This window comes from Liolophura sinensis, chromosome 1, assembly GCF_032854445.1.
Source record: "Liolophura sinensis isolate JHLJ2023 chromosome 1, CUHK_Ljap_v2, whole genome shotgun sequence".
NCBI lineage: Eukaryota > Metazoa > Mollusca > Polyplacophora > Chitonida > Chitonidae > Liolophura > Liolophura sinensis.
Window position 1 is genome coordinate 50564225 of NC_088295.1, and position 12877 is coordinate 50577101.

Sequence of the window (12877 nt, forward strand, 5' to 3'; positions counted from 1 at the left end):
AATGAGGTTCGATATACAAAATCTCTTCTGGAACAACGCCGAAAATTAAACAGTCCCTATAATCTTTCAAACTAATGTTACATTAAGCAAAAAAAGCGGTGTTTATGAGTTTCTGAATAAAGTTATAAACGATAAATTTAGTGCCCGTATGAAAACTCGCTTGTCTACAACGTCACCTGGTGGTGGTTAGTGCCTGGCAGTTTTAGTATTAAGGAGTTATTAGTTACCAGTGAGAGTGCAGAGTAGTGCTATTAAATGCCATGTTCATGTGTTGCTATTTCAGAAGAACTGATCATACTTCAACAACTTAATGGAAAGCAAAGGAAACGTGTGTAACTAAAGCCCATCAAATAACAATATATGTATGCTCGGGGCTTTACGTCGATAGCAACATTAATCAATTGGCATAGCCTTTTTTTCTCTTCAAAGGTGAGGTGGTATGAGTGTTCCGCCATAGAAATGGCTGTTTCACTGGAGCCATTTCGAACATGTTTTCAGAGGGGTAGAGAAGCCAAGTGATCCAGAAATAGCCTGAATACACGTAAATGTGTATTCAGACGACGTATAGTGCTGTACACGTCCAGGAAGATGTAAAAATGTGGTACGAGTTGGAGAAAGCGGTACAAAAAGGATGTTTTTCTTGTAATTTTTAGTTTCCACATCTTTGGATTTTTTTTTGTTTTTTTTTTTCTTCAGAAAATTGAAGGTATGATTCAACTCTATGGGCTAGCGTTAGGAAACCTTCACACCGCGTTTATGCTGAGGTTACATCACTACATGCTTATGTTTCTCTATTCTTTGTGAGTTATCGCTAGTTTGCATTTTGCAAATCTTAACATACTCGGTTGTTTTCTTATCTTTCTGAGTGTAATTTTATGTCAGATCTATGTTAGTTTTAAAACTTTTGAAACCTACAGGTGTGAAATAAATGATTATTAACATTTTTATAGGTCGTTTCTGTGTTCAGGTTAATGGCGCATTGTCTCTGTTGTTGGCAGTGCTGAACGGAGTTAAAGACAGATGTCATGCTGTGTTCACAACGGGATATGAACTAGCGTAATATGGTTTTATAGAGTTAAAACTACACACGTGTTTACCCAGTATTTTCTGCTTTCCCGCACCTTTTGATGATGAACGTAATGGAAACGAACTGTTGTGCATATGATGGAGCGTGCCGTGGCCAAGAGGGTTTTTTTCAATCACAAGGACACTGAGGTGCTCCTTCAATCCCAGTCTCGTACATTAATTTCCAGATTCCCGCTCCTATAACTGATCGTGGGACTTGTGTGATAATAAGCGGTTGACGATGCCCATGTGGTGGTTCGCGCTGTTGGAGCTAATGTTCACAGACGACCACCTGTCTTACACCATTATGGTGAGCATGGTCACGCTCACGTGATAAAATCTGTCGGTGACTTGTCAAAGGCTGTTCGTTTAACATGGGCGCGTCGGTTACTTTCATTCGAGCTGGACGTCATTGTATAGGAAAGAAATTCCTGAGTATGGTATTAAACAACTGGAAACGGCTTACACCGGTCTCACGTTTCATAACCGAATTTCGTGTATGCATTCATAGTATTTTGCTGGTTTGTGTTGAATTATGTGATGAAAAGAGGTCTTGCGGTTATTGGCGTGGATCGTGCAGTATTGGTGAATGATTGATCTACGACGCATAGTATTCAAGTGACATTTAATACAGCTCAATCAACTGGTCAAATAATCCACCGAATATAAGGTACACAGAAAAGTTTGACATTGTAAGACCATCACATGGACAAGGACAAGCAGATTTTAAAATTCGAAAATTGAACGAGGTTTACCCAAGTTAATGTTTGATTGCAGTTCTGCCCAGTGGTCACTGTGATAAGATAGCATTGAGCGTGCGTAGCAAATATGACGTCGAGGGGCCTCCGTGGCTCAGTCGGTTAGCGCGCTAGCGCAGCGTAGTGACCCAGAAGCCTCTCACCAATGCGGTCGCTGTGAGTTCAAGATCAGCTCATGCTGGCTTCCTCTCCGGCCGTACGTGGGAAGGTCTGCCAGCAACCTGCGGATGGTCGTGGGTTTCCGCCGGGCTGTGCCCGGTTTCCACCCACCATAATGCTGGCCGCCGTCGTATAAGTGAAATATTCTTGAGTACGGCGTAAAACACCAATCAAAAAAAAAAAAAAAAAAAAATCAAATATGACGTCAGTTTTTAAAACTCGAGCAACCATCATTAGTGAGGGATAGGACCATCTCCCCCTTCCCCTTTCTTCGGATATCTTTCGGAGACAGTGGCTGATCAGAATGAAAAATCTTTCCACACCTTACTAAACGATCTTGTCATACTCAGGCATGTTGTCATCACACTGCTCGTCCCAATCATGCATCACAGCAGTCTCTTGCGAAGTGGGTAACTCGTCGAGTAACGCAGTTGGGAAAGTTACGGAGGGAAACGGTCCTGAGACCGGACATGAGTTCCGGATTGATGATAATGAACATCTAGCACTGTTCACACGCGCATTTAAACTATCCTAAATCGACGTAAGCCGTATGGTCTCTGTAATTAACTAACTTCTTGTGAAACTACCAAAATGCTGCATGGCAATCACGTCTGTTAAAAAATAATCTCATTTTCCGAACCTATACCATAGCAGTTAGTGAGCTCGCCTCCATCATTAACAAGACTGACCTTGAGGTCATGGCCTTTATCAGCCTATATGCAGATTGACGGGAGGCCAATTCCTAGGGGTTCCCCCCTTCAATAACATTTTGAGTGCCCACATCGGTCACGAGAAATAAGACAACAAGATCGAAACTGCGGCCGCAGTCAGGTAGACCCTGGAAATCTCCTATTTTGTCAATTTCTGTTATTGTCATGGACCATTGTTGGTTATGCTAATCTGAGAACACGGACCGATTCCACGAGGCCATTTCTGACTGAAGGCAGTATTTTAAAATGTTTCACAATGCTTTGTTGAAATTTGGAAACATTTGTATTTAGACAATATTGACGAGTTATACAAAATTTTGATTTGCAAAAGCGAAAAGTAAATTTTAAGATCGTATTTCAAATTTTGACTTAAGTAGAAAATGGCTATGTGGACTCGGGCCCAGGTTAGTTAATTTGTAGAAAGATTCACTTGACGTCGATTTATGGTAAGGAAGTTTTAATGAGCGTGTGACCAGCGGTAAATGTTCCTAACCGATATCTGACATATTTGGGGCCGTTTCCCTCCGTGACTCTCGCAAGTGCGTTACTCGATGAGAGTTATCCCACGCCGCGACTATAGTCCAGATACATGACTCGATTGACATGTCAGGTCGAGTACCCATCTTCGCCATTGCTTCAGAGGTAGCTTACTTAAAATTATTGGCTGTTGAAATATGTTTACATGCGTGGGCCCTATATATGTATTTTGCAAACAAATTTGCTGATGTCTGACCTGTAATTTCTTAGTTGGCCCAACTCCAAGTAAGGGTTTTCAATTGTTTGGATAGCCCTTGTTAAGCTTCCTTGTTTTCGTCTATATTTTAATTTCCAGTATGTGCACGCACTAGTCAAGTGCTACGTCTAGGTATGCGGTGTGTACGTCTAGAGCTAGAGTTATCTCCCTGTACATGATATCTTTAGAATACCAGTGCTTGGACGAAATCGGTGTCAAACCAACCTAAGCCGTACACTTTGCCCCGGCTTAAAGTTCAGAATATATCCCTGTAGGAGACGTCGTTTTACTTGTTATTCGTTTTGTCTCTGTGTATGAAACGCTGCACAGAGGCCTACAGCAGTACCATGGCGGAAACGAGCTCACCACTCTCGAACAAGACACGAGTATCCATCGTTGGAAGGTAATGCATTTCGCCGAAGTGGGTGGTGCGAGAGCCACGCGAAGCTTGCAAGCATTGACTCACTGGTCATTTATAGTAAATTGCTGTACATTTACATGTGATATGTAGGTCAACATTGGGTAGTGGAATAGGCTGGCTGAATGTGACGGCTGGGGGCCTTTCCATCCCACTATCCCAGCATATTTGCAGTATATATAAATTGGCTTGTCTATCTGTCTGTCTGTCTGTTTGACTGACCATCTTTTCAACACGTAACCCCGTCTTGCAGTTTTGCACGCTTGTCTGCATGACCAAGACATCTCGTATAGAAAGGCTCAGCAGAAACGCATTTGTCCTAACGCTTTTTATCCCCTACTCGAATGTTTATAATGGGAATGCAGATCTCAGTATATCTTTTATTTAAATAAATTATCATTACAATTGATATACGTACAGCGGCATGATCAATATATCTCCTACGGAAGAACTGTAGCTCTTATATCTAACGGTCTCAGCTCTGCATGATATATTTTGTATAAACAAGTCTTGAAGCTCTTATATCTAATCGGTTCCCTAGTCTGTGTGATCAATACTTCTCGAACAGACAGGTCCTGTAGCCACAATATCTGTTGGCCCCCGGTCAGCATGATCAATACATCTCATACACACAGGTCCTGTGGCTCCTGTATCTAATCGCTCCCTAGTCTGCATGATTAATACGTCTCGTACAGACAGGCCCTGTAGCCCCGATATCTGTTGGCCCCCGGTCTGCATGATCAATACATCTCGTACACACAGCTCCTGTAGCTCCTGTAGCTCCTGTATCTAATCGCTCCCTCACCAATGCGGTCGATGTGAGTTCAAGTCCAGCTCATGCTGGCTTCCTCTCCGGCTGTAAGTAGGAGTCTGGCAGAAACCTGCGGATGGTCGTGGGTTTCCCCCGGGATCTGCCCGGTTTCCACCCACCATAATACTGGCCGCCGTCGTATAAGTGAAATATTGTGAGTACGGCGTAAAACACCAATCCAATAAATAAATAAATAAATAATCGCTCCCTAGTCAGCATGATCAATACATCTCGTATACACAAGTTATATAGAAACGCATATCTTGTAATGCATTTTGTCCTCTGCTGGAATGTATATAATGAAAATGCAGACGTAAATATAATTTTTAAGATAAGTTTTCTTTACAACTGATATACGTACAGCGGTTTAATCGGGCGGAGTTGGGCGATGCTCTTCGCCAGTGCTGGGTTCGAGGTTTGCATGTTTGACGTCGACAAGTCCCAGTTAGAACAAGCCAAGACAGCCGTCCTAGGGCAGCTGAAGGACCTGGAGTCTCAAGGCTTGCTGCGGGGAGCGCTCTCTGTTCAGCAGCAGTACGACAGCATTGTAACAACCTCCAGTTTGGCAGACTGTGTGAAAGGCGCTGTCCACGTCCAGGTATTTTGTCAAATAAAATAAAGTATTGTACGGGAGGCCGTTTCGATCCCGGGTATATATCGCCAAAAATGATAGTCTGTTTGTACATGTTTGTACATAGTTGGCGGGAACAGAAGTTTCAGTTCACCATCGACCTTTGGTAAAGGCTGTGGTTGAATCTGCCATCACATATATTAGTCCCAACCTATATAATCACTAAAATAAGGTGAACTTTTTGGATGCAGCGTCACCTGCTGAAAGGATACGTTTAATAGAGCTGCGCGATGTACAGTGTCGGGATTTGACAGATAGAATGTACCCATTTCTCCCGGATATATGCCCGGTTTACTCCGCCTATGCTTATATCGGTTAGCTGTCACATACATGGGTGAAATATAGTCTTCTGTTCGACACAAAGCGGAGTGAAATCCCAATACGTATTTTATTCATTTGATTGCTGATTATACGGCGTACCGAAGATTATTTTGCTAGCGATGAGATTTATTGGAGGAGGAAAGCTTGGACAGACCCCATACGTGAACAGACCCCATACCTGGACTGACCCCCTATCTGGACAGACCCCATACGTGTATGGACAGACCCATATACGTGTTCTTAACTATTCATACATGGTGTAAAACGCAAATCATGACTTGACGTTCAGTATAACAGGAATATGGGCCGGCTCGGTATGAGCATGATGTGACTGGGTTGAGGCATCCCGTCTGCTGATCATTGGTGTCTTCGGCATGGCATTTCAGTGAGACAGCGCAATAAATATGCCGGAATAGATCCGGCCTGTTAAACGACACCGTCATAACATGGCCGAAATAAGGCTGAAAGCGACAAACAAAAGAAATAAAGGTACTGTTTGTGGTCTTCTCCTGATTAATGGTGAATCAATTTCAGGAATGTGTTCCAGAGACAGTAGACATGAAGAGGAAAGTGTTCACACAGCTAGACAGTCTGGCGGATGACCAAGTCATACTCTGCAGTTCTTCTAGTGCCATTGTCCCGTCCAAGTTCACAGAACATCTTAAACATAGGACAAAATGTCTTGTTGCCCACCCAGTAAGTTCTTATATGGTATGGTTTATAGTTTAATTTAATGTCACTTTGCAACATGGCTGGAGATTATATGATGGCGCTGAGGCTTGGTGAACTTTTAGTGTACGTTCCTGTATACCGACGCTTGCAGATCTAGTGTTTGAATGGGGTTCTCCGCTAAAGGCCATTATCCCTTAGCTACTTAGTTAGGTTCACCATATATATACCTGACGGAAAGCAACGGTTTCTCCCTCTCTCTGCCCATGTGTGAGAAGGTTTACCATATATACCAGATGAGATACAGCGGTTTTTCCATCTTTCTGCCCGTGAGTCAAAAGGTTTGTAATATATATATATATAAACCTTCATGAGTCAGAAGGTTTACCATATATACCTGACGAGAGGCAAATTTTTTCATGAACCGTTGTCAGCTTACGTGTAGGCCTACATTACTTTCGATTGCAAACGTACTCCTGGCAATAAAACCCGCCCAGATTAATCTCAAAGAAAATACTTTAAGCGGTAAATGTAGGCTTACTTCTGACAGTGAAAGGCCGTCCTACAGAGCGTAGTTGCAAACAGGGCATGGACGTATAAATATCTACATGTTGTTTTTCTTTGTTTTACTGCTAGCTACTTATTTGTGCCATCAGCCATATGTGCTTATTTTATACGATCATATTGTGACATCGTCCTGTTATACGGGTCCTATAATTAAGTATACGGTTCCAAATGCTGTTTTAAACATGAAGGAACGCTATCATTGAATGTGTCCCTTTCCAGTCAATAACCTTGTACTTGTAGATTAATCCTCCATTTTACTGCCGACTGGTGGAATTAGTACCGGCTCCATGGACGGACCTGGAAGCTGTGCAGACGACAAGGGACCTCATGACGTCAATTGGACAGGCACCAATCACACTGAAGAAGGAGATCACAGGTTTCATACAACCGCGTATACAGCACGCTATTCTAGCCGAATGCTGCAGGCTTGTTCAGGTATAGAGACTAAACTCACTAAATTACAAACTCCAAATATTTGATAGATTGTGTTACTTTAGTCGATACAAATAAGGAATTATCACCCTTTACCACTTCCTTGTTGGTTTATGTAGTTGCCATAGGAATGACATCGAGTGTCTTACGGTTATCAGGGCAACTCAGAATATGCGTTATGATATATGTTAAAACATGGCTGAGGATCCATGGTATTTCATGTTTATGGAGCTTTGTGAACTTGGATGGTGTATGCTCGGACCTACACAGCGATTACTGGACAGCTGCAGTAATCAACCCATACATTGACTTCGTCAGTGTCACTTCCTCATTCCGTCAAAGTGCAAATCCCTAGGAGCATACGTCACAGCTCAGTGCTTTAGCTGTTGTCACAGATTTACTTTTCGCTTAAACATACGGGTATGCATGCTTGCTAAAGCGTGTATTTATACTCCAAAGCATCTATGATAACGAGCTGTTCCCTAAAAAGGTTCAGTATTCACACTAGAAGGTAAATACATAACACACAAGCAACGCCCTAACTCAGTATTATGTTGCTAACATTTGTTCGTAACCATATTCATCCCATAAATGTGACCCAGAACATGGGATAAAAGGTGTGGGATAAATATCGTTTCCGATATCTTTTTGTGAACAGTTTTAAGATTGATTGGTTTGTGACATTTCATTGATAAAATCAACCAATCAAAAGCTAAACACGCGCTGAACTACTTTGTTGCACTACGTGACTTTGTCGTCTGTATTGAGTACAAACGTCCAACATATGTTGACTGTACGTATAGTCGTAGATTCTTTGGAAATTCCTTTATTTTTTAACGTTTTGAATGTTCTTGTCTGTGTTATGCTTAGGCGCATTTCAGCCGGCGTTCTCACACACGTAGATATGCACGCCCCGCACTCGTGCAGTCCTCACTGGTTTTCCCGTGACTCCTCGATACAGTCTTCTTTTGTCAGTCATGTTCCTTGCTCTGATTTACAACTTATTTTTGTTATATAATGATGGTCCTTCAGCTGCTCTAGGACGGCTGTCTTGGCTTGTTCTAACTGGGACTTGTCGACGTCAAACATGCAAACCTCGAACCCAGCACTGGCGAAGAGCATCGCCCAACTCAGCATACGTCACAGCTCAGTGCTTTAGCTGTTGTCACAGATTTACTTTTCGCTTAAACATACGGGTATGCATGCTTGCTAAAGCGTGTATTTACACCCTAAAGCAGCTTTTATAAGGAGCTGTTCCCTAAAAATGGTTCAATATTCACGCTAGAAGGTATATATACATAACACATAAACAACGTCCGAACTCAGTGTTATGTTGTTAACATTTGTTCGTAACCATATTCAACCGATGAGTGTGACCCTGAACATGGGATAAAGGGTGAGGGATAAATATCGTTTCCAAAGTCTTTTGTGAACAGTGTTAAGATTGATTGGTTTATGACATTTCATTGATAAAATCAACCAATCAAAAGCTAAACACGCGCCGAACTACTTTGCTGCACTACGTGACTTTGTGGTCTGCATTGAGTACAAACGTCCAACATATGTTGACTGTTCGTATAGTCGTAGATGCTTTGGAAATTCCTTTATCATTTAACGTTTTGAATGTTCTTGTCTGTGTTATGCTTAGGCGCATTTCAGCCGGCGTTCTCACACACGTGGATATGCACGCCCCGCACTCGTGTAGTCGTCACTGGTTTTCCCGTGACTCCTCGATACAGTCTTCTTTTGTCAATCATGTTCATAAACTGAAAACAGTCATCTACTACTAAGTTTTGATTGTGAAGATGATAATGAAAAATATTCATCCAAATTGTGGTCAATAAAGGCAGGTCTGAAGTTGAACTCTTTTGTGTGGCGTATGTTTCATCCTGAGCAGAAATGTTGCGCTTTGGTCTGAGGACGAATGACTGACATCACAAACAGAACCTCCAACTCGTGACCTTGCAGTATCAAATTTATTAAACTACAGGCAAAAATTTCGTTTGTTTCTCGCCAGAGGCTCGATAAACTTGTTACTACAGGATCACTAGATGGAGATCCTCTATTTTTGTCACAGAAGTACAAAATATAACAAGATATTAAATTATGATCTGAATAAAAATTTAAAAAATACCGCACCTAGTCAGCTGCCTCCGGTCCATTCTTTTTTTATTATTACAGCTTCACAGAAAGAACCAAGAGCTATAAGTAGTGTATTGTTGTACTGAGAGTTGTTGGTTTTGTGCTATAGTCTGTTAGAGAGTCGCCTAAATTCAGCCGTGTGTAAAATCAGTCACACTCGCTACCAAAATTGGCTTTAGTCAGTGTCACGTAATAACCCAAGCTTTACACATTGATACGTTAGACGTCCATATGGCAAAGAAAATGCAGTTAGAACCCTTTTTCTAATTCATAATGTTAAAGTCCGTATGATCTGTTTCGGCGGCAAGAACCAATTCCCTCGGTGACGTCATAATTATTAAAAAAAAAACAACAGTGGACTGCTGGATATGGTGCGGAGCTCAACATGTTTTGAAGGAGGGTAACACCTGAACTGCTGTTGACTTTACTGTAAACCCTGTTTCCTGACACTGCCATGTTTGAAACTGTTTACATTTTTTGTGTAATATAACCTTAATAATTGAATTTTACTTTATCTCTAGTAGTATATGATCTCACCGCTGTATGGTTTTAGAGGATGGATATTAGGAAATTAACCGCTCGTTGATGCAGCCATTGTAAAACAAATCACTCTCCACTCTCCACGTCCATTGTCCAGCATGCAACTTGCTTTTGAATAATTATAATCACCCGAGGCAATGAGTTCTTGGTGTACAAACTGAGCTTAAGGAGTTTAACATTACGAATTAGAAAAAGTATTCCAACTGCAATTTGTTTGTGATAATATAGATACCTAACGTATCAATGTGTAGAGCTTTTATTGTTAAAAGCTAAAGGTAATTTTGGTAGCGAGTGTGACTGATTTTACACAGAGCTGAATATAGGCGACTCTCTAAAAGAAATAGACTACAGAGGTAAACAGCACATCTTGAATCCGTTACCACCCGTATAAATCCCCGAACATCGCTAGTTCCCATATGTTGAATTTGCGTGTGTCTCTCTGTGTACATTCATGATGACGCGTGTATCTTAACCTTCTACATTCAGGACGAGGTAATCAGTGTTGCTGACGTAGAAACAGCCGTTATTGAGGGTCTGGCTCCACGTTACGCTTTCATGGGCCCTTTCGAGACATGCCATCTGAACGCCAACGGTAAGCGCTGAACCATGCATGCCCGCAGTGAGAAAACAAAGTGTCCACTTATTGCGATATACGACCAGCATTTTCATCCTACTAAACATGGGAAGTAGATGGAATTGGTAATTATACATCATTACTAAGCAACACATAAGTTGTAAGTCAGAGCTGATCCTTACCCCATATCTGAAACTTATAGAGTGCATAGCCATGAACTACAAAAAGATTATGATTTAGTAACTGTAATGCAAGGAATCATTCATGTTTGTAAATCATTTGTTTTCAAATACTGTTACTTTTTCACGCATTCAGTATTTTAGTTCCAGCAAACATGTTGTTTGCAGGTCTAAAAGACTACTTTGACCGTTTCGGACAGACCATATACGATGTTCAGAAGTCGTTTAACGTCCCACACCCAATGCAGGGCGCGAAAGCAGAGGAAGCGGAGCGAGAGGTTACCCAGTGGGTTCCGTTAGAGGCCTTACCCCAGAGGCGTCAGTGGAGGGACAGAAGACTAGCTGCTCTTGCCAAACTTAAAAACGAGCTTGACAATTCATCAAAGTGAAGTTGAAAGCTTTCCATCATATGTTTTTTTTGAATTCTAATTGAACATTTAACTCTACCAGTAGAGTTGCAGTATATGTCTATGGTGCATATTTGTACTTATGCTCTGAAGTATGTGGGAAAGAAAATGTGGCCAAGGCCTCTTCAGTCAGCCATTTGACCAGTTGTGTGATTAAAGCTGCATATCCGAACATCACAGCGCTTCTTTAAAAATTTTGTTATCGTTCTTTTTTGTCTGTTCGTGAGTATGAATTAGTGCTATACACTGCAAATATTAACGACGCATGACATGTATTTATAAAAACACACGCATTAATGTGCATACGTCTTTTCCAGAAACGCGTTACATGTATATGGTGGGACTATTCACGCATACGTTTTTGTTAAAAAATGGCCGGAATCCTTTTGTGTAACATTGACGTTTTCAGTAAATCGTTTCAACGTATTCTCCAAAACATTGGTGTTTTATAGAAAAGATGTGACATGTCTAGTAGGGTGGTCAAATAACCGTTTTTGTTTTAACATGTATATTCCTATCAGTTTTGGTTAGGTATTACATTTTATTATTTTGAATAATTTCAAATGACGACAATAATTTGATTAACCTTGTGAATAGTATGGAATGCCGTGGTAAAAGAGCGTACATCTAGGTTTCGTGATACATATGTATACGTACTGTATCAGTGAAAGGGTCCAGGCTAGAGGAGGGGACTAATAAATGCCTTACAGACTGTGTACATTAACTTCAAACCGAGAAAGCGGGATACTTAAAATATACAGCTGGTGAAAGACACACTTTTAGAATCAAAAATGGCTCACAAGGACAATATCCAGAAGCCTGCGATCGTTTACTAACAATCAAATGTACGATGGCGGAGACGAGCTCAACCAGGGGGACGAAATGCCAAAGTATACATCGTTGGAAGGTACTGGTTTAGTTGAAAACGACGTGTGCTGTACCAGAGCCTTGTTGGCCATACGAGCCACGAATCCCAGGGAGAGCCACGTGTAGCTGCAGAGCTTTGACTTACTAGTGATTGATTTGTAGCAAAATGCCCTACATTTATATATAATGTGTAGGTGAATGTTGGAGTCTGCAATTAGACGAACTGCATGTGTGACGGTCTTCCACCCTCCACCCCACCCCTAGTTCTTGCATATTTGCGGGTGATATATCCATGTACTGATAAAAAAGGCTTGTCTCTCCGTCTGTCTGTCTGACTGACCTTCTGTTTATCCCATGTAACCCTCTTACATTTTTCCCTCTATGCAGAGATGCAATCTCCTATTTTAAAATAAAATGAGAGCTTGTCAATGCTTTTCTCTTTAGAACTTTCAATAGATTCCTTGTTTTGCAGTCAGTGCATTTAGACTTCCATTGTACATTGACACCTGGGGCCTCCATGGCACAGTTGGTTAGCGCGCTAGCGCAGCGTAATGACCCAGGGGCCTCTCACCAACGCGGTCGCTGTGAGTTCAAGTCCAGCTCATGCTGGCTTCCTCCCCGATCGAACGTGGGAAGGTTTTCCAGCAACCTGCGGATGGTCGTGGGTTTCCTCCGGGCTCTGCCCTGTTTCCACCTACTATAATGCTGGCCGCCGTCATATAAGTGAAATATTGTTGAGTACGGCGTAAAACGCCAATCAAATAAATAAATAAATACACTGACGCCTTAAAGACCCGCCCAAAGGTCTGCACTGGGAATTAACGGTACATGAGATACGAATCGACTGTCCGCATTAAACAAGTCCTATAGCCCTAATATCTCATTTTCCCAGGT

General features: G+C 41.7%; 1 protein-coding gene across 1 annotated transcript; it reads left to right on the forward strand.

Annotated features, from left to right (window-relative positions):
• The first annotated feature begins 3692 nt into the window (after positions 1–3692).
• Positions 3693–11978, forward strand: LOC135461497 (lambda-crystallin-like). The gene is made up of 6 exons (XM_064738625.1): positions 3693–3828; positions 5018–5252; positions 6141–6302; positions 7083–7277; positions 10443–10548; positions 10878–11978. Exons 1-6 carry the CDS (start codon positions 3740–3742, stop codon positions 11096–11098), a joined length of 1008 nt encoding a protein of 335 aa, XP_064594695.1. The 5' UTR covers positions 3693–3739; the 3' UTR covers positions 11099–11978.
• The last annotated feature ends 899 nt before the right edge of the window (positions 11979–12877 follow it).